The sequence below is a fragment of the Danio rerio genome, chromosome 4 (genome assembly GCF_052040795.2).
Source record: "Danio rerio strain M-AB ecotype USA chromosome 4, GRCz13ab, whole genome shotgun sequence".
Classification (NCBI taxonomy): Eukaryota; Metazoa; Chordata; class Actinopteri; order Cypriniformes; family Danionidae; genus Danio; species Danio rerio.
The window spans coordinates 78,588,182-78,611,350 of NC_141024.2; the positions used below are offsets into that span (position 1 = coordinate 78,588,182).

At 38.1% G+C, this 23,169-nt stretch overlaps 2 protein-coding genes across 3 annotated transcripts in view; both read right to left on the minus strand.

The window, feature by feature from the left end:
• LOC100535035 (uncharacterized) overlaps positions 1 to 23,169 on the minus strand; it is a 304,770-nt gene that overhangs the window by 67,481 nt on the left and 214,120 nt on the right. The window lies entirely within an intron of this gene.
• LOC110439396 (uncharacterized) lies at positions 6,560 to 22,658 on the minus strand. The gene is made up of 10 exons (XM_087248477.1): positions 22,594 to 22,658; positions 20,164 to 20,258; positions 17,104 to 19,035; positions 16,794 to 16,964; positions 15,433 to 15,606; positions 15,157 to 15,330; positions 14,351 to 14,524; positions 10,855 to 11,028; positions 8,573 to 8,619; positions 6,560 to 8,282 (listed from the first exon to the last, which is right to left on the minus strand). Exons 3-10 carry the CDS (start codon positions 17,886 to 17,888, stop codon positions 7,756 to 7,758), a joined length of 2,226 nt encoding a protein of 741 aa, XP_087104603.1. The 5' UTR covers positions 17,889 to 19,035; positions 20,164 to 20,258; positions 22,594 to 22,658; the 3' UTR covers positions 6,560 to 7,755.

A 23,169-nucleotide genomic window follows, 5' to 3' on the forward strand; every position in this document is an offset into this window, starting at 1 on the left:
TACAAAAGCACATCTGATCAAAGTCAAAAGCACCTATTTTGCAAAATACTGCAGAAGTAACTTTAAGTTTGTGTTACAAAGAAATTATCTTAGCCATTGCATTTTTTAAGAATCTAGTTCATTAATTCCATGTCAATAAAATGATGGCCCCCTTCCTTACATCTGTGAACCAAGTCTATTTTTTTTTTAATGCAGAGATACTTGTTTTTCCAGACAAAATTAAAAATTAAACACCTGTTCTATTTTATTAAATGTGGGGGGATAGCTAGTGAGAGGCTCGATAAACACATCTAGATAACAATTCCCTTTTGGTTAATATAATTCATCCAAATATTGAGACATCCCTTTCCCACCAACCATTAAGAATTATTATTATTATTTTTTTTTTTTTTGCTTTTAGAAATTGATTTACAAAATTAATCTGAATATTAAGATTACTGTCTTTAGCAACAGTAATTCCTAAGTATTTTACAGAAGTTTCAATTGGTACTTTGCATAAAGAGTCTAAATCACTGCCATGAATTTCAATGAATTCATATTTATTTACAGATTTGATTAGATGTAGTCCAGATGCATTTGAGTAGAGATTAACTTGCAGAATGGAAATATGAGCCCCTGTTAGGCATTAAAACATTTTGGTTTTGGGGGTCTCCAACAACAGTCTGAAATGCATGTAAGGTCAAAAACCACTTTCATTGTCTTATTATATTCGTTTATTTTTACCTAATTATCCCAACGACTCGCATATGAACTGTTCAGCAAAAAATAAATGAATAAATAAGTCAAACTCAGACAAAAAATGACTTGTGGGGAATGGGTCAGAACCCTTCAATTCTGATGGATCAAGCAAGTCATCCAACAATGAAAAAAGAAAGTACAGAAAGATCCCATTCACTCTAGTAAAATTCTGAATTGTGATATCTCCCAAAGACTGGAAGAAAATTTAAACCACTCTTTAAAAACCACGGACCAACATACTGTGCCATACAAACAGTTTCAGCATAAATATCCTTGCTGTTCCCTAAAACATTTTTTTACCTACCGGTACATATGTTGTGTTGGCAGCCAAAGGAAAATGTGGCCGGTACAGTTTCACAATGCAAAAAAAGCCTAATCAACTTTGTTTCAGCATTACCATGTAAATCAGGCTTACTGGATCAATATGCCATGTAAAAAAAAAGAAAAGAAAAACAGTTTAGACCAGCAAGCAACATAGGGCAAGGAAAATTAGCAAGAGTGATATCTCAGGGTGTAAGTGAGGTGTACTACGAAAGACTCAGATCACCCATTTAAGAGCTAATGTCTGGTAACCTGACACAAAATATAAATAAAAAATATCCTGAAGGTCAATGCTGAAGTGAAAAAGGACATGCCTGTACATGAAAATGTACAATTGGAGATGCATTCAACTCAGCATATCATTAAAGAGTGTGACACCAACTTGTATGATATTGCTGGTTACATCCAACACTTCCAAATAAACCTATTTGGTGCTCACCTTTATACAAAATTAGGTATCAGCATCCTGGTTCATTACCAGGGAAAAAAAGTGTGCTGTGTCATTATATCTTGATGCAACAGGAGGTGTGGTATCAAAGATCCTAGAGCAAAGCAAAAGAGTGCTGTACTATGCACTCACTTTGCCTGGAGAAGACAGATGCTCCAGCTCTTCCAGTGTGTGAGATGCTGAGCAATGAGCACAGTATTCCTCCAATGGCTTTTTGACTGTCAAAGTACACAAGGGTCAGAGTTCAAAAAGTGGAAATGGACTACATCTGTGCCTTGATGCAAGTTGTTGTTCTTGCCTTCAATAGACACAACATTGATGCATACCTGGAGTGGACTTATGCCGTTTGCAAGAAAATCAAGACGTGTGCAGATAAAACAAATCACTGTTTAGCATCTCTGTTCTGCCCACATTATCAAGGCTGTAAGCATTTGCATTAGCATTTGGCAAGAAAAACTGATGATAAAGGACTTGTGCTTTTGGCCAGCCATGAGACTGCTGAGACTGCAACAGTCAGTAGCAGCAGTGCATTTATTGATGCCCTGAATAAACACCAAGAGGAACCCATAGAAGAGTTTACAGATGAAGACTACTTCGACATGTGGGAGAATGAGGAAGAAAGAAGGTCAGCTAAAACAATTGTGGGCCGATCTCCATACTAAAGTCTGTTCAAAAAAAGCCTTTGAGAAAGCAAAACTCATAGTCGAATCTGAGGAAAATGGGGAAGGTGATAGCAGCAATGCTTAAGACTGTCCAGGAGTCCCCATTATCTTTATGGACAACTGGGAATCTACCCTAATGGGAATCTCCCCTTTGTGGAGTGGGACACTTCTGGGAGATTTGCAGAAACTTGCATTAAACAAGGAGAACACAAGCCACACATTAGATTCTGCCAAGACAAGAGACACAAACTGCCATGTGGAAACATGGTTTGGTGTAGGAACATTCAATTCTTCACACAAAAAGAAAACTCAGACCAGCAGAGTTCATTCAGAGAATGTATGCATCTCTCAAAGGTAGATACAGAGAGCACATGCTTAACCATAGTTTACCAGAGGAGCTCCTTGTGAGGCCAATGAGGCCAAATAAGAATGTGGTGTTTGCAGGGGAAAGTTGGGCTACAATGGAAAAGAACCAGAAAGAACCACAAAAAAGATGAACAGTCAAAGTACTATTCAGTTCCCAAAAAAGACCCCCCCCCCCCCCCCAAAAAAAAAAGCAAAACCATAAAAGATGGATAAAACAGAAGAACCTGTCCTAACACAGGAAGGATGAAGCAGAGAAGAATCTGCCCAAATACAGGAAATTATGTGAGATGACCATGTCTAACCAAGTAAGTTATGTAACAACTTCAGTACTTTTCAATAAGTCACAACAATCCATGTCTTTTTTGGCGAGATGACAATTGCTTTTTTGTGTATATATATAACTTGATTATATTAATTCTATAAGTGAAGTTTTTGTGGACAAGTCCACAAACAGAGATAGTTGTGTCTTGTACACTAAGACATGAAGACTTGAGAACACTAACGGCTTACTACTGGTGAGGTGAGTTTGCCTTTAAAGGTTCACCAAACCCTTGAGTACTTTTTTTGAGATGTTAACAGATTTGTGTGTTGAGCATCAGTTAAGACAATGTTAGCACCTGTTAGCTGTAATTGTGGGGGAAACTGGATAATTTTGAGCTTTTGTCAGCTAATTTCAGCTGACAAAATTTTTAAAAGATTTTTGAGGCGGGATCAAAATCGGCGACGTAGCGCAATATGTGCTACATGCTTTCCGAAGGCAAGACAGACCTGCCAGCGCGAAGCTGTGAGATCCTACGTTGATGGGTGAGACCGCATCCACAGACCCACAGCACACAGTATTTAGCCATTCATGAAGGCTCGTATGTGTTTGTTATCATGATCCACAGTGTTTGTTGCATGTTTTTCCCTAAGATCCTGTCAGGGCCAATATAGCAAAGCTGTGTGTGCAGCAAGCATTTTTGACGGAAGAGCAGTACGAGAATTGGAGAATGGCGGACATTGTCTTTTATCAGGAGTTTGTTCACATTTAGACACATCGCCGTGCTGTTGTGTTCGCCTAAATCCTCTAGATTACCAACAGGGCTAATGGTTGAAATAGACAGGGCAAGAGGCCTGCTGCACTGAGCCTGCATTCAGACGTATGGTTCAGACAAGGGGATTAAGGGAAAAGTCTTCAATTATAGAGTTTATATGAACATGATTATCTTTATAATGATATAAATTGTGGTTAAGTGTATATGAAATTACGAATAACAAATGTAGCCGGGCATTACATTACTGTTTATTTCTTTGCATTTTAACTTTATAAACTATAAAATCACGTGTTTTATTCTGTGAGCTAACTGACAACAGTTGTTCACTGCCCTCCTTCTCCCCTGCTGGACACGCCCACTCCTGCCCTTTGCTCGCGGAGCAAAATCAGGAATCGAATGGAAGCCTGGCTCAATAACCCACACAATTCAAAAGAATGGAACCAGTTGTGAGTGTTTGTGATTGTGAGGTATAACCAATAAAGAGAAAATGATCACAATGAGAGCTGATAAAATTAATGAATGTAAAAATGATTGAAAAATAAAATCGACGCATGCAAGTGTGAAAACATTACACAGAGTTGTGCAGTTCCCAGAAGTTCCTGATGCCTTTCACACAAATTCTTTCAAAACAGCCATATCAACACTACAAGAAGAAATGGCTGCATTATTGCTTTTTGCCTCAGCTGATGTGATGGAACTATTTATACATTATACATTTAACAAAACATATTGTTTTACAAAATTATCTTAGATATAATTAAGTCATTCCTGGCGTTCTGTAATATTTCAGTCCCCCATATTTTTTTATAGTGGTTGTCGACTTAAATTACATGTTAAAAGCATTTTTCATTGATCTACTTTGTACATTATAATGAATAAAAAAATACATTAAATGCAGCTTTAGCATAAAAAATATAATATGTCTGTCACAAGCCAAGCTATTTGTCATGTCCCCGAGGCACTTCTTTGAAATTGCATGTAGACACAGTGTTTAATTTTTTTTTAGTATTACAACTATTTATTTGTGTTATTTACTTGTGATAAATAAAAAATAAGATTTTTTAATAAAAAACAGGCTACAAAGTTATGTCCCTCAATATAAACTCAACCCTGTCACACCAGCAATTCTCCACCTACAGCAATTCAGAGTCTACTCTTATATGACATCCAGACGGAAAGTGACATCATTCAGCTCTCTTTCTCAGCATGGTGCAAAAGAAGCTATATTTTCCTTTATTTACATTTTTTGATTTTATTATAGTTAGGAAGGATGCGGTCAAGCTTAACAATTCAACCCCGTAACGTAAAACTAAGATGGAATATGATTGTTTTTTTTTTTATTTCCAAACAATATAACATATTCTTGTTTAATTGCTGCCATGTGGGCATTCTCTTTTAAACCACACAAGGAGCAAAGGACATTCGGCTTTAAAAACTCAACCCCATCACACATGTCATTGTTTTGGGTATATTCACCTAATTAATCAAGAATATTCATTAAAAAACATTTTTTTAAAAATTGTTACTGATAGAATATTTGAAGCTGTGCTTTACTTAAACTTTGACACTATTTAATGTCAGACACGGCACCCGTACCAGCAGCAGATTTTATATTGAGTGTCACAAGTTTCATCATGAGTTTATGTAAAGCTAATAAAATCAGAACAAAAAAATACTTAAATTATGTATTAGTTCATTTGTTTATCTCTATGTCATGTGACAATTACCCAACTTTAGAGAGGGGGTCATTGAGGGCATAACTCATATTAATATTATAGATACAGAGGGTTAGGCTAACAAAAGGTTTTGGAATCCCTGATTGAATCCCCTCCTGCTGCCCATCCACCTCAGGGTTGGAAGTTTTGTGTGTTCAGAGATGCTCCTCTGCAGTCCTCGGTTGTAACGAGTGGTTATTTCAGTTACTGTTGCTCACTATATAATTTTCTCTCCTAGAGATTGTTATGTGTGAAAATCCCAATAGATCAGCAGTTTCTGAAATAAGCAGATTAGCCTATCTGGCTATATAATTTTATTTTTTTATTAACATTATTGAGTATTTTCATTAACAATTTCATTTAGAACTTTTCTGCTGTAGTTTTTATTTATGTTCCAGGAAATAAAGTTTTAGACAAGACTTTACCTGTTGCTTCTGTTTACTGTAGGTTCTGTTGAGCAATATATTGGGTAACACAGGCCTTTATCAGCATTTTTAAAGGTTACTAACAGTCCAGTTACCTGCAGCACTTCAATTTTTTGAATTCTGACTGTGGTTTGGTTTAATGAAGTTTCATTTCATCCCGGTTTGCCTTTATCTCATTAATGCCTTTGCTAAATGTTTTACTAAAATAAATGTTAAGTAAGTGTTAGATGTAATTTCAAATGAACTAAAACAAATTAAAACTGAAATTTAAGTGTCCTCTTAACCCTGTTATGGTCTTAAACCCGTCACTGTATTCTCCACCCTGTGAGATTCATATTTTTAAAGGAAAACAATTAAATATAGAAAAAAATATTGCTGAGAACCAACTAGCATGTTAAGGCCTAACATTGTAATTATGTGGGTGGGGTAAGACATCTAAATGTAAAACTTTTTAAAAATTAAGAGACCACAGAATGCACAAGTATGTATAATTGTAACTTAAATCACATATGAATCTAAAACTCATTAAAAATGTGATATTTTAGCCATTAAACTGATTTGAGGGACATGTGAGCAACAGGGAAATGTTGGTTTTATAGCAAAAGCTTTGTAAAATACTATTATTACCAACTCAGTTTAGTCTATTACAGGGTTGAGAATAATGGCTGCCCAATTAAGAATAAAAGAGAAAATAATTTAAAGGCTTTAATGCCCGAGGTGGGAAAAACATGATGTTTTGAAAGTTTAAATTGTGCCTTATTATGTAGGCTATATTTAAAAATATAATCAGTACACTTTTAAAAATATGTTACTACAAGATATGAAAACTGCGGCACAGCACACTACAAGATACTATCAAGATTGTTGTGCCTGATGGAGCACATCACCTGACTGCAGAATAACTCTGCTTTTTATTATAGGCTTGCTTACAAATATCTGACCAACTGCCAGAGCGAACAGCCTGCAGAATGAAGAGAAAAGCTGCTTGTTGAAGAGAGCACATCATGTCCAAACAAATGTCTAATATTATGATTATTATTATTATTATTACGGATCAGAGAGGTGACAAAGGCAGATTAACAGAAATAACGGACATTTCATGATACTTTAGGGGGGAAACCAGTGTGGAGAGTTTTGTATAAACCAACTTTGACAAAATGTGTTGGGGATTTACAATGGAGGATTCTGCAGGGGATTGTGGCAGTGAATGATTTCATACGTGTTGTTCACTCTAGTGTCCATGACGAGTGTCTCTTCTGTGGACATAGAGAGACTGTACACGTTTAACACAATAGTTTGATATGTTGAGCAGAGTTTTCCTGAAATGTGGAGAGAATTTGACTCAATGTAAGTTTCTTCTGGAGCTGGCTATAGTCAGAAACACAAACTGAAATAGCAGTTCATTCACTGTTTAGTTGCTCAAGCAAAACTTGCTCTACTTATCACAAGAAGAAACTAAATAGATGATGTACATCACAGGTGTCAAACTCAGTTCCAAAAGGACCGCAGCTCTGCACAGTTTAGTTCCAACCCTAATTAAACACACCTGATCAAACTAATTGAGTCCTTCAGGCTTGTTTGAACCCTACAGGTAAGTGTGTTGGAGCAGGGTTGGAACTAAACTGTGCAGGGCTTCGGCCCTCCAGCAATTGAGTTTGACACCCCTGATGTACATGGTCAAGAGATTGAGAGTTTTAAAGCGTTCTTGAGGTCCAGAATTAAAATAGATTTAAAGTATTACAAGGCCATAAATGATGCTGAAACCTTTGAACAACAGTGCTGTTATAAGGACGCTGTCTGCAGTGTGGAGGTAGGAGAGCTGCTGTTACATCTGATGTGGAGTTACAATGTGTCAAAAAAAAATGATGTAAGAAAGTATTTTTGTAGAAAAAAAAATCCCACACAGACAAAAATACACTCATGCACACACTCAAACACGCACACACATGCTCTTTCACACATACACAAACAAACACTCTCTCTCTCTCTCTCTCTCTCTCTCTCACACACATACACACACTGCTACTGACTGCTCCTTCTCAGTCTTCAGCACAGTTTCACTGATGATTGACACCAAACAGTAAACCCAGGATAGAGCGGCTCAGTGAATGTGGTCTGGACTGAGTGGATGAGGCTCATTGTGTCTCTATAGATGTTGTAGAAGATCAGAGTTCCTGCACTGTGATCCACAAACACTCCTATTCTCCTGCTGAGCGGCTTCACTGGGAGATCAGTGCGTGTGTCATTTTGCCAGAATATGAAACTGGAGGAAGAGCAGCGCAAACTCCAGGACTGAGCATTACATCCGAACAAACACTCAGGATCTACTCCCTTCCTCCTGATGCTCTTATATGACACTGATATCCACACATCATCTCCACTCCAGTCAATCTCCCAATAACAGCGTCCACACACACTCTCTCTGCACAACACCTGAGAATAAATACCATCAAATCTGTCTGGATGATCAGGATACCGCTGATACTCTCTCACACGCTTCACCTCTCTGTTCTCCTCAGACAGAATGAGAAAAGCATATGTTGTGTTTGGATCCAGAGTGAGGAAACAGGCATCTGAACACAAGAACACACACATGTATAACCACAGCTCTGTGTGTGTGTGTGTGTGTGTGTGTGTGAGAGAGAGATAGAGAGAGAGTGTATGTGTGTTTGTGTGTGGGAGAAAGAAAGTGTGTGTGTGTGTGAGAGAGAGTGTGTGTGTGTGATTGAGAGAGACAGAGTGTGTGTGTGGGTGAAAGAGAGAGAGTGTGTGTGTGATAGAGAGAGTGTGTGTGTGTGTGTGTGTGATTGAGAGAGAGAGAGAGAGTGTGTTTGTGTGTGTGTATGTGTGTGTGTAGTCCTACATTTGTGCAGTCCTGCTGTAATCCTCTTGTGTCCTCCATGATCCAGACTGTAAACACACACAGATGGAGAGAATGAGCTGTTTAGTTTCCCCCTCAGCTAATAAGCTAAAGCTAGCACTGAGCTGCTCAGCTACACGCTCCAAACTCTTGAGCTAAAACACACAACACTTGTTGGTTCAGCCAGGATGCACAATGAATGTAACACAGTGCATTCTTTTCCTCTACTGTTGGTGAAGCGAGCGCAGATACTGCTCATGTTGATGGAGACACCCTGCTGCAACATTCATTTATTACAGTTGTTGGAACTCTATGCAAAGGATGTTGCAGATCTCAAAACCAGTTCGAATAAGGCTCGGAAACTGGTAGCCAAATTTTCTGTAGTCATTGAACCAGCTTGAGGGCTTAAACCATCATGATAACAAAGCACTAATTGATTTTGGGCTACTCTGACCAGCACTTCGGCCACAGTTGTTCCAAGTACCCTTCAGCGAAATTAGTAAACGATTTAAATTGAACAAAGGGGCTTTAAAGGATTTTCAGCGTAAACCGCCTCACGAGACTTTTGAATGACTCCCAGTCATGCGTTAGTAATGTGGTACATCCTGCCAGATGACAATTTTGTAGAGACAAAGAGAAATGAATGCATGTGAATGCAAGACAATCTCTTAAAATGTTAGAACTAAGGCAGATGTATCTTTGAATAATATGCCATAATGTTCCTCATATGCTGTTTATTCCAACCAACCAGGTTAATCAATGTGTTGTTTTAACCCTTAAAGCAGATTAAAATGATCTGTATGTGTCTAAAATGTATGTCTGGTATTGAATGAAAGCTAGTAACATTTGCAATCTGTTGGTGTAAATGAAAAACTAGTAGTACAAACAGTATTCATCTTGTAACATTTGATGTAAGATCATTTCAATCTTGCAAGAGTTCTTCCATATGAAATCAATATGCAGTCTGTTAATGATTGAACCTTCCTATGTCAGTATGGGGCATGGCCCCGCCCTTCGTTGCAACTGCTCATTGGCAGACAGTGCCATGGGGGCGGACCGAACCAGGTCACTTTAAACTCCCTGCAACAAAGAAACTTTGCTTTTTGCATTAGCTGGCTTGCGCATGCTTTAGCTCTCTGCCCCCTCTCACCTGCCCGATTGGGTCACCACAAACTTCTCTTAAGTTTCAGGATCGCCGAAGCTGCACAAACTTCCACAAACTGACTCTCAGCGGTCTGTCACTAGGTGGTGACCCAGGACAACAGCCATTCATGAGCATGAACTGCCTTTGGGTGTGTGTGTGTGTGTGTGTGTGTGTGTGTGTGTGTTTGTTTGTTGTTTGTTTATTACATAGTTAGTTTATGTATCGTAGTGTAGCTCAATAAATCTTTGTTCTCATTTTGTAAGAACTGTGTTCTTGTTTTTGTGCTTCTAAGTCATTGCCTAGAGCTGTAGATCTTGTTACCTTGCTAAAAGTTAACCCAATACTGTGTTATGTTATTATCGTTGGCCACGTAAATAATATTAACAAGATTGGTAAGATACGTCTTCTGTTTGCGGGACAAATTGTAGATAAAGTGTGAATCTTTTAATCTGATTCAGTCTCAATTGAGTCGAATCAATGGTTCGAATCTTCAGGATCCGATTCATTGAAATGAGCTAATAATCCCTGATCAATCTTAAAACGTGGGTTAAACCCCTAGACAGAGATCACACTTAGCTTTGCCATCGTTATTCAGCACATGCAGCCTTTGAGCACATGTTGCAGTCCATCTCTAAACTATGTTCAGATTATTAAAGCTGCTCGCCAGCGCCCAAGTTCCTGACAGATTAGCAAGTGAAAAATACACATGTGTGCACAGAGAAGAGGAATCCAGATGTTGATTTTAGAACAAGAGTCTGAACATTAATCCAAGTGTCTGATTCCAGAATCTGAATCCATCTTCAATCCCCAACCCTATTCCTGACCTGATATTGTAGGATTCTTCAGCAGAAATGGAGGAAGAAGTTTCTCTGTTCAGCTCAAATGCTGAAACTGTACAGTGTGTCCCGCTTAATGTCACTGTAACTGAGCCAATACACTCCAACATTTACAGAGGAGATTCATTTCACACTCAATGATTTGCTCTTCATAGACATGACTGTAATACTCTACAAGCTGTATCTTCTGTCTGTCCTCACCCCATAACCCTCACAGAAAACTGAAGCTGATCACAAAAGAGCTTTCTAGTGTCTTTTTAAAGCCATTTAGTGTAAAAGTAAAAGGCCAGTGCTGCTCCACATACTTGAGTTTGTCCAGTGTGTAGTTTGGATCCTCCAGTTGTTCAGAGAGCAGCTTGACTCCTGAATCTCCTGGATGATTGTAGCTCAGATCCAGCTCTCTCAGGTGTGAGGGGTTTGAAGTCAGAGCTGAAGACAGAAAACCACAGCCTTCCTCTGTCACCATACAGCCAGACAATCTACAAACACAGCAATAGTCCACATCACACAGTTGGACAATCACACATCACGCCATTGCCAGCCTGCACACACACATTATCGTGTGTGTTAAATGCAAAAGTACCACAAGCCTGCGTTTGAGTAAAGATCCCGGTCGTTAGATCCCACCCTGTGGGCTGGCTGTCTCTTCCGTGTTAATGAATGAGACTTTAGCCCAAATAATCCAGAGTAGTCCCGAAAGATGGTTTTGATCAATTAAAGCACTGATTATCGTGCTGATATAGGTGCAGATCTTTAATTTTGTAAAGAGTTTGTTTTTAGCAGTAATTTAATGCTGGGAATTTCATCGTTTATTGTTTACTGATACACGCCTAACCACCCAGATAGCAAAATACACTCGGGCCAGTTCCGGCTAGATTCTCGCCTGCCAGATACTTACCTCGACTCTGACAGTAGTCTACTTTGCTGCCCGAGTCAATCGGGTCCAGATGCGGTGGCCGTTAGCGAGCCGACACTGCCGTATCCGAGCCAGAATTGGCCTGTGATTATGTGCGCTGCGGCCCGAAGCTGGCGCAACTGAATCTTCATTTTATAAAACCTCACCTTTATTACCATTATTACAACCATTTGAGTTGATATAACAGCAAACTCAGGCTACTATGTAAACGCAAAGTGTAGGCATTGAGCTTGACCTTTGAATTAAATGCAAACAGCGCCTACACACACACACACATACATATATATATATATATATATATATATATATATATATATATATATATATATATATATATATATATATATATATATATATATATTAGTGCTGTCAATCAATTAAAAAAATTAACTAATTAATCACACTTTTTAAAAATGTAATCACGATTAATCGCATTTAAATAACTGAAACTTGTAATTTTGGCCATTCAAATCTAAAATTAATGTAAACGCAAGACAAAAAATATTTAAATTCAAAATATAATTGTTTAATAGAACTTTTGTTTAACTTGTGACAGATTTCTTCATGTAAAGAACATACCCACAATAAACCATCAAGATCATGGCTTGACAGCCATATTTATTACAGAAATGTCACATGCCATATTTATTACTGGTGCAATGTCAATTCTGTCTCTGTCAAGGACAGAGTATCAGTATTTTAAATGGGATTAATCGCAATTAATATTTTTTTAAAGTGCGATTAATTAGTTAAATTTTTTTATTGATTGACAGCACTAGTTAGAATCCTTGTGAAATACAGCCATACTTTAGAACGCTTAGTTTAAGCAAATTTGATGAACGCTGCGATCATGCGTGTTGAATCTGAAGGGAGTCGCTTTGCCTGCCCTGTCCTGCACGCGATGTATGCGTCTGTCTGTGTGTCTGTGCGCACACACGCATGTGTTTCTTAGCAACAAACCTGCATAAACGTCTGTAGCAACTAAATCAAAAAGATTGCGTTGCATTGCACTTTCAGCTCACAACATACAAAAGAAAAGGTCCACATTGTATATATGTGGCCTGCGGCCTCGTGCCATCGCACGCCTCCCACCAGTGCCGATATACAGCCATATCGCCATGCTACGAGTGTGATATTGCTTATATATATAAATATAAATATACTAGTGCTGTCTATCGATTAAATAAACTAACTAATCAATCACACTTTTTAATCACATTAAAAGACTGAAATTTGTAATTTTGGCTATTCAAATGTAAAATTAATGTTAACGCAAGACAAAAACTATTTTCAATTCAAAATATAATTGTTTATTAGAATTTTTGTTCAACTTGTAACAGATTTCTTCCTGTAAACAACATACCCACAATAAACCATCAAGATCCTGGCTTGACAGCCATACTTATTACAGAAATAAAAACACAGGCATGTTAATGACATTTGAATTTCAAAACAATCAATGCCAATAAAGAAAAAAATGATTTCCAAGTTGGATTCTAAGTGGACTGAAATAAAAAACCAAAATACAGGCATTACAGATATGGAAAACTATAATAACAAAGTATTGAATACAAACAATTGCACTCATTGTAAAGTTGTATTGCTGTGAGTTGAGAATGTTTAAGTAGAAACAATTTTGCTTAGTCCTAATTTACATTCAGACATTTGCTAAAACAATCCAGTATGGTGACATTATCGGGGGAGAATGTGGACCTTTTCTTTTGCATGTTGTGAGCTGAAAGTGCAATGCAACCCAAACTTTTTGATTTAGTTGATACAGACAATTATGCAGGTTTGTTGCTAAGAAACACGCGTGTGTGCGCACAGAAACGCGTGCACACACACACCGCGCGCAGGACAGGGCAGGCAAAGCGACTCCCTTCAGATTCAACACGCATGATCGCAGCGTTCATCAAATTTGCTAAAACTAAGCGTTCTAAAGTATGGCTGTATTTCACAAGGATTCTAACTAGTGCTGTCAATCAATAAAAAAAATGTAACTAATTAATCGCACTTTTAAAAAATATTAATCGCGATTAATCACATTTAAAATACTGAAACATGTCATTTTGGCTATTCAACTGTAAAATTTATGTAAACGCTAGACAAAATTTATTGAAATTCGAAATATAATTGTTTATTCAATTTTTTGTTGCACAGAGACTCAATAAAATCATATTATGGTTTGAGGTTCCTAAAGGTGGCTTATTTAAAGATTTGTATGCCCCTTTAATCGGCCCAAAGCATAAGTCCAAAATTTTATCCTTGCGCGTTTACGGGCAAGTTACATACTGGTTGAAGTGGCTCAGCGATTTCTCCAATCTACAATTATTAAAATCTCTAAGGATAAAACTAGGTGCATCAGGAGACACAGACTGTAGTTTGTACAAAACGCATTCTATCTCCTTTTGCCGCACTATCCTCATTTGCACGAGGGTGGATGTAAACAACTGTGACAAACAACTGTGGGAACTCGCGAGGGAAATACTGAGGTCGCAATGCCACAGACAACGGTTCAATAGTGTGTGTGTGTGTGTGTGTGTGTGTGTATGTGTTTTTACAAGAAACTGCAAACTGAACAAAAAGCAGAGCATGTCTAAACTTTACCAGGGCACAAAAATATAAATATAATAATATAAAATATGAATAAATAATCCTCAAAATAAACTGATTCCTTTAACTTTAAGTCATATTTGGGTATATTGAAAAAAGAGAAGCTCTGAAAAGTGCAACATTACGGTTTACTCAGTAATGCTTTTAAATTTATTTTTATAAACCTACATTAGTATAGTTACAATTGAAATCACATCCCTGTAAGTGTAAACGGGGCTCCATATTCGGTAACCCAATATGAAACTGTATCTGTTTAGTGTAATATAATTTACCTCAGTGTCTCCAGTTTACAGTTTGGACTCTTCAGTCCATCAGATAGAAGCTTCACTCCTGAATCCTGCAGGTCATTGTTACTCAGGTCCAGCTCTCTCAGCACACAGTTTGAGGATTGTAGAGCTGAAGACAAACTCTCACAGGACTGAACAGTGAGATTACACATGACCAATCTGAGAAAGAAGAACACAGATTACATTAACAGTGTGATTTTAGTAATTCATCTGATGTAAAAAACTAACTATGAGGTTAATAATATGACAAAACTATTTGATTTTGTGCTATTTAGAATGATTGATATTGTTATTTAATAAAACTGAATATTAAATGCCAACTAATATATTCTTTAATATTTTGAAATGTTAAGAAAACTGCTAAATGTCAGCTTAGACACAAGGACCATGAGGCTTTTTATATTTATGTACATGCAAAATGCAAATGATCAGAGCCTGTCAAACCTGCTGCAGGGTCCAGACACCTCCTCAGACATTATCCACATTGCTTCTGTTGTTTCTGTTTTTTGGTCAGAATGACCAAAACATCTGACAAAATACTGAATATATCTTTCCAATAAACCAATCCAAAGATAAACTATAAATTTGTTTAAATAAAATATAAATAAAGATTTCAGATGTAATTAATTAAAATTATCTTTAACATAAACTGATTTCCTGAACTGTATTAGAAAAACTTTAATTTGAGAAGCAGCATTTTGCAGTTTATCCACTAATGCTCTTAAATATATCTGGACATTTCCATCTAAATCAAAACACTTTTTGTTGCTGTTGAGTGTAAAATCATTTACCTCAGTGTGTTCAGTTTACAGTGTTGACTCTTCAGTCCATCAGAGAGAAGCTTCACTCCTGAATCCTGCAGGTCATTGTTACTCAGGTCCAGCTCTCTCAGGACACAGTTTGAGGATTGTAGAGCTGAATACAAACTCTCACAATTCTGAACAGTGAGTTTACACATCACCAGTCTGAAAATAATAATAATAATAAAAATTACACTTAATTTTTTTTGTAATTTGTTTAATGTAATAAATAATTACAATCAATCAATCAAGTGTTTGAACTCAGACCTCAGTGTCTCCAGTTTACAGTTCACAGTCTTCAGTCCATCAGAGAGCTTCTTCACTCCTGAATCCAGCAGGTCATTGTTACTCAGGTCCAGCTCTCTCAGCACACAGTTTGAGGATTGTAGAGCTGAAGACAAACTCTCACAAGACTGAGCGGTGAGATTACAGCACTGTAGTCTGTGTAGAGGACAAAAAGTTCATTGTTTAATTTTGTGTGAGTGTGCATGTAATTATTGAAGTGCCTATTAGGAGTGATTACTTCTCTGAATGTCTTTAATGGTCCTAACAACACACATAGGAGCACTGGAAACACTGAACACAGGGCTCTGGCTTTCACTTTCTGAGTCCAAATAAATACATGATATCAGTGATTTTGATAGAGGGAACTCTCTGCTCAAAGCGTGTAAGTTAAAAAGTGGGTTACACAAGATGGATGCCATGACCCCAGCTATTATGGTGGCCACATCAGGGCCTCCAGCTATTGAGGATCTATGGCCAAAAACCTCTACAAAAAGTGGGCTTCTGCAACATCTAAATCATCATGGAGGGTTTTACCAGCTCCACTAAAGCTCTGTCCTCCAGCTGTTTATCCTTATCTACAGGATCTGCTCAGGTTTACTGTCCAGTAGTCCCTGCCTTGGCTTTGCCCTCCTCCCTGTCCACCTGCCTTATCCTGTACCCTGTCATGGTTTCATTAACCTGCCTCTCGCCCATCACCCTTCTCCACTGTAACACCTCCAGCTGGCTGAACTCATTCTTGTTTAGTTTATTCCTGTGAGAATCATAATCATCATTAGCATTTGCTATTTTCTGACTTCACAATATATAACAAAAAAAGCAAAAATAAGAATAATAAAAGAATCACTAGATTTAAAGAAGAATACAGGAGAGCAACTAACCAGCTTTATAGTAAACACTACTACACTAGTGGACTACTTTAATCAGAAGGCAATGACAGTTTTATCAGGGACACAGATGACTGTCACCTGATCATTATCAGCATAGAGAAGGTCAAAATAGATGGAATGAAGAAAACAACATCAGTGAGATCATTCCACTCTAACCAGAACCGACTCAATTTCCACACACACAAAACTAATACAACACATACAAATTCACAAGTCCAACATGAATCAATGATAATTTCAGCAGAAATTACACTTAAGAGCAATATTATAACTAGTATAAAAAGTTTGCTCATACTTGACTTTACATCTGAAACATGAAATATTCACACTAAATAAACAAAAAATAAAATGCATTACAGCATATGCTCGTTACTTTATCATAATTTTTTTTTTTTTGCACAATGTAAAAGTCATTTGTGGCAGCATTTATTTTAGGTAAACTTTCTTTTATTTTACCTCAGTGTCTCCAGTTTACAGTTTGGACTCTTCAGCCTATCAGAGAGAAGCTTCACTGAATCCTGCAGGTCAATGTTACTCAGGTCCAGCTCTCTCAGCACACAGTTTGAGGATTGTAGAGCTGAAAACAAACTCTCACAATGCTGAACATCGAGATAACTCCACTGTAGCCTGTGTAGAGGACAAAGAACAACAAAATCAGCAGTAAGAAATGAGCAGTGTTGAGTGTTCATGAGTCCAGTCTACAGTGATAAAATCAACACTGGAAATAAACTAATAAGTATACATTGATCAATCAATGAATACTCACAGAGCTCTTCTGCAGTTTCTCACAGCTGGTATCAGTCTCCATCTTCCCATATCTGATGTGTTCAATTTATTAAAGTCTAACTCATCCAGCGGCTCCTCTGACATCTCAATCATGTAGGAGATTGTTGAGCAGTGAGCAAGAGAGAGATACTCCTCTGAGTGTTTGTCTGATTTCACAAACTCCTGAACCTCTCTGGCCAGAGTCTGATCTTTCACCTCCAGCAGACAGAGGAACAGATTGATGGATCTTTCAGCTGAGAGATCCTCATTTGTCTTGATCATGTCTTTAATGTCCTGTGTAATTATCCTGATGCTCTCTGAGCTCTCCTCTGTGTGTGTCAGCAGATCCTGGAAGAGTCTCTGATTAGACTCCAGTGAGACGCCCAGCAGGAACCACAGGAACAGATCCAGATGACCATTACTACTCCTGACAGCTTTATATGATGCTAAACTGAGCAGATCATACAGAGAGATCTCAGAGCTGGACTGTAAAAATTGAACATCTTCATATTCATTACCATCTGACACATCTTCATCATCTGAATATTTACTCTCATAAAGCAACATCAGTGGTTCTCTTTTATCTGTTAAATAGCAGTGAAACACAAAGAAAGCAGCCAGAAACTCCTGAAAGCTGAGATGGATGAAGCTGTAGACTTTCCTCTGATGAATCACAGATTCCTCCTTAAAGATCTCAGAAAAGATCCCAGAACACACTGAGGCGTCAGTGACATCTATGCCGCTCTCAATCAGGTCCTCCTCATAGAACATCACATTGCCCTTCATCAGCTGTCTGAAAGCCACTTCAGCAAGTTTGAGGATCTCTCCTCTGTTGGACTGCAGGAGTTTCTCTGGATCTCTCTCTTCATACTTCTGCTTCCTCGTGTTGATCTAAATCAGCAGGAAGTGGATGTACATCTCAGTCAGAGTTTGAGGGATTTCTGCACTCACATCTTCTTCCAGGAGCTTCTGAAGCACAGTGGTGGAGATCCAGCAGAAGACGGGTATGTGGCACATGATCTGGAGGCTTCTTGCTCTTCTGATGTGGGAGATGATTCTGCTGGCTTGATGCTCGTCGCTGATTCTCTTCCTGAAATATTCCTCCTTCTGAGGCTCAGTGAATCCCTGAATCTCTGTCAGACGGTTGATGTATTTGGAGGGGATCTGATGGGCTGCTGCTGGTCTGGAGGTGATCCAGATGAGAGCAGAGGGAAGCAGATCTCCTTTCAGGAGGCTCCACATCAACACAGCCACTGATGAAGATTCAGTCACAGCACAAACTTTCTCCTCATCTGAAAAGTTGAGTGTGATTCTGCTTTCATCCAGACCATCAAAGATGAACACAACTCTACACTGCTCATAAATCTTGGGCTCCAGATCTTCAAGTTCAGGATGAAAGTCCAGCAGAAGTCTGTGAAGACTGTAATGATGATCTCTGATCAAGTTCAGCTCTCGAAATGGAAGCACAAACATGAAATCTACATCCTGATGGTCTTTTCCCTCAGCCCAGTCCAGGATGAACTTCTGCACAGAGTCGGTTTTCCCGATTCCAGCGATGCCTTTAGTGAGAACAGTCTTGATCTGGGCTTTCTCCTTCTTGATCTTCTCCTCATGTCCTGCTTCAGCTGAGGCTTTAAAGATGTCATTGCAGTAGACTGGAGTCTGTTGTGAGGGTTTTGTTCTGACTCTTTTCTCTATCTGTAAAATGTCATGCTCTCTATTCACTCCTTCACTCTCTCCTTCTATGATGTAGAGCTGTGTGTAGATCCTGTTCAGGAGAGTTTGACTGTCTCGATGGTTGACTCCCTCAAATAATCTCTCATACTTGTTCTTCATGCTAGTTTTGTGCTGGTTTTTGGCTCTCTGCAGTTCATCATTTTCTGGTTGGAGTGAATCCTGCTGCAGGTCTCCAGTCTGATCATCTCCATCCACACTGCAGGAACAACAACGACACAAAGAATGAATGAGTATGAGTGTGAAGATCCTTTAGTAAAGCCATGTGTGTTTTCTCTGAAACAGCTTAGACACATTACACAGATTTAATCCAGAAGCAAACTATAGTAATGGAGAAACTGTTCCAGATCAGCAAGAACCGGCCAGTCTTCAAATGTCTCTCATAGCTCTATTGTGAAGCACTTTACACACCACACACTGATCACGTCTAATCCTCAAAACTCTGTAAACATTAACAGTCATTTATTTAATTCAGGATCAGGATTTCAGTAACAACACTGTAACATTGCTCCACTTTATTAATGTAATAAACAGAGAAGATTTAAACACAGTATCATTTAAAACAAGTTTCCTTTTCCATTCACTCTACTAACTCTTATCATTTTGAGTTTCAATACTTTAGTTACTTACTACTACTTCAGTACTTCACTAATGATCAAATGTGAGTGTTACGGTTGCCATATATTTGCAGAATTTTTGCCTTCTGTTTTCTCTCTCTGTTTTGTCTCTCTCGCTTTCTCCCAGCCTGTCATTTCCTTTAGGTCTGCCTTTACGAGAGCTGATTGGTCAGGAGATCAATTGATCATCATTGGGCGCAAGGCGCGGTCATATAAAAGGATGCCAGGAAAAGCAGAGGAAAACGCTTTTCCTTTGATTTTGCTGACATGATTTTGTTTTTTGTTGTTTTTGCTTAACTTTTGTTTCGATAAAATTATTTTGTATTACTTTTGCCCATGTTGGGCTACTTTGTGATATTTGTACATCTTTATTTCGATTGTTTTTGTTTGATACTTTCTGGCCAGCTCTTACCTGACAGTATTGAGAGATTTCAAGTTAACTCATTTCCTCAGAGTAAGGTGGATAGGGAAGATGTTGCACGACTTCAGTTTTGCAAACACGTAGACAATCCATTGTTTAAAACACCAGGTAAGAAGTGATATATATATATATATATATATATATATATATATATATATATATATATATATATATATATATATATTCTGACATAAAATATATTTTATATATTAAATCCACAACTAATAGAGAGTAAATATAATATCTTGTAAAAAATAATCATATGAAATGTATTGTGTAGACGAAATACCTCCATGATGCAAACAAATCCAGATCTCCAGAAGTGTGCGTGTCCTTCATGATGGATCTGAAAAGTTTGATCTCCAGCAGAAACTCTAGAGGAAACTGATGAACAATCACAGATCTCCAGTCATTGATCAGCCTTCAAAATTCAGCTAAATGCAGGAATAGATCAGCAGCTGAGACACATCACGAGTAAACAAACAAAATAATCACAGCCATCATCCGTTTGATTAGGATTAAAATATAATTATACATACAGATTCACATAAACCTTATGCCAAGTTCAGACTGTATGATTTTAGTCCCGATTTTGGCTCGCCGACAGGTTTTGAGAAATCGCCGACAAATGCGTGAAATCACAGGCAAATCGCTGCTCGTGCACGTGAGTGACAATCACACAGTATGAACTTTCAAAGACGCGATCTAAGAGAATCGATGAGTCACCGATGCCTGTGAGATATTTGGCGTGCTAAATATCTGGAGCTGTCGGCGATTCAAATCATGCCGTGTGAATTGAGTTTTGACTGAAAATAACATCAGCGATCGCCTACAGCCAATGAGAGAGCAGCTTTCACTTGTGTGTGCGTGTGTGTATACCTGCTGCAGGCCAGCGGGAGGCTGGGGGAGAAGTTAAAAGCGCTCTTTTTCGGTTTATTTGGACCCACAAAATGGAGGAAAAACTAATGGAGGTTTGACAGGACTCAGGAGCAACCGTGTCTGTTTGACGTTTCATACAGAAAGAAATTAGTTTATTATCAACGTTGAGGAGAAATGGCTAATTCCCTTTAAACCCAGGTGAGCAAACATGTGCATGTTCTACCCCATTAAAGGCTTCTTTCTCATTATGTAGTAACAAAATGTATGTATAACAAAAGATATACTACATGTTTTTGGCTGTGAGACATAGTTTGGATGGAGTTGTCGGCGATTCTTCCAATAGTAAAATCTTGCAACGTGAAAGCCCCTGTCGCTGATCCATCTTGCAGTGTAAACAAAGCAGCGACGAAACGCTAGCCCAGATAGTCATGCAGTGTGAAAACATCTGTGACATGACTACTTTGAAAATCATGCAGTCTGATCTCGGCATAACAATCACACAATATGAACTATCAAAGATGCCATCTGAGAGAATCGCTAATGAATCACAGTGAGATATTTGGCATGCTGAATATTTGGAGCTGTCATGCCAGGTGAAATGACTTTCAACTGAAAATTACATCAGAGAGAAGTTAAATGCGCTCATTTTCAGTTTATTTGGACCCAAGAAATGTAGGAAAAACGAATGTAAATTTGGCAGGAGCACCTGTGTCTGTTTGACGTGTCATGTAAGCAATGTTACAATCCGGTCAAAAAAAAAAATTGAGGATAAATTGCTAATTCCCCTCAAATCCAGGTGAACAAATATGTAGATTTATTGTATTATGCTTTTACTCCTTGTGTAGTTAATAACAAAATATATACTACGTGTTTTTGGTTGTTTTGGTTTAAACAAAGTTGTCTGTGATACAGTGTGAAAGCCCCTGTCCATAGGGCAGTGTAAACAAAGCAGCAACAAAACGCTAGCCCAGACTGTCATGCAGTGTGAAAACAATAGAGGTAAAGTTGGTTTTATATTTGCATATTCGGACTTTGCCCTTAATAATATAATTTCATGAAATAATTATTTGGAAACTCTAAACAGCGAAATCATATTAGCAGCCAATGACATCAAAGTACAACATTGTTCACAAATAATCAGTGTAATGTTGTTTTCAAGTCATACTTGCATGCTAATTCCGATCGAATATTCAAAGTAACATGGTAAACAATATAGAGACTTCTAAATAAACAAATATGCAAATATAAAACTAACTTTACCTCTATGTAAAAACATTGGTGACTTGACTACTTTGAAAATTATGCCGTGAACTCAGCATTACAGGTTTTGTTTTGGACATTAAAGATATAAAGCTATTCCAAGTTGGTAAATGATGGATTATGTCTGTTTAAAACTGTGACAAGCACTTTCACTTTCGTTTCTGAAGGGTGATGTTTTGCCGAAAACTGTGACCAGGGGGCGCTGTTCTGTGAAATACTCTCTCGGGAACGCCCAGGTCGCTCATGCACGCGATCGTTAACGCGCACTCGCGCAGATAAGTAATCCACGTCGAGCAGTGCTGTAAAGCATGTAAAATGCCAGATTCAGCAAACATGTTCATACTGAAAAACATATGAAATATATTGGAGAACTTTGATTTACTGAACTATGACTCCTGATCACAGATTTCATCTCAATGGTCACACCCTATACTTTACAGTCTACGGTCACACGAGTTCAGTAAAAACATCCGTCGCAAACACTCTGAAAAGAGTAGAAAGGGACATGCGGGGGCCAAAAGTACATGTGGGATTTACATTCAATCAAATGACATGCAGACGGTTACATGCATGACTTTACCTAAAGCAGTATTAACGCTGGATGTGGAGCAGAAAGTTTAGACGCTACGCACCACTTCTTCTTCTGGCTGTGCGTTGAGTCAGAGAGCAGAGTAAAACTGCACACCGCCACCTGCTGTATTGGAGAGAATAACATCCTTCAATGTGGATTTCCCTGAATATAAAATGACTGCTTTCACTGCCTTCTTAAATTACCTAAGGTATTTCAGTTCCTACATAATGTAAGGATACATTTATTGAGTTTATACTTTCCTTGTGTTTTCTTCATTTTTTTTCTGCAGGAACCTGCTGGTATCCTGTAGGAATTATGAAATCCTGCAGGACAAAATGTCAATATGTGCAGGCAACTCTACAGGTTTTAGAATCATGCAGTACTTTTTACAGGAATCCTGAAGGATTTATTTTTCCAGCTGCAGTACTGCTGCAGTACTGCAGGAATTATAAAATCCTGTAGGACACATTGACGATATGTGCAGGAATTTCTTACAGGTTTCACAGTGGATCCAAGCAAGTGACAAATCCTGCAGGATTTTATAATTCCTGCAGGAGTTATTTGCTGTAATTGGAATGAAAGAAA

Coding starts and splice junctions, on each gene's coding strand:
- LOC110439396 (XM_087248477.1), bottom strand. CDS start 17,888: ATGAAGGGCAATGTGATGTTCTATGAGGAGGACCTGATTGAGAGCGGC. Junction 14,525..15,156: donor TGTAAACTGAACACACTGAG/GTAAATGATTTT, acceptor CTTCTTTCTCAG/ATTGGTCATGTGTAATCTCA. Junction 8,620..10,854: donor TACACACTGGACAAACTCAA/GTATGTGGAGCA, acceptor GTGTGTTTACAG/TCTGGATCATGGAGGACACA.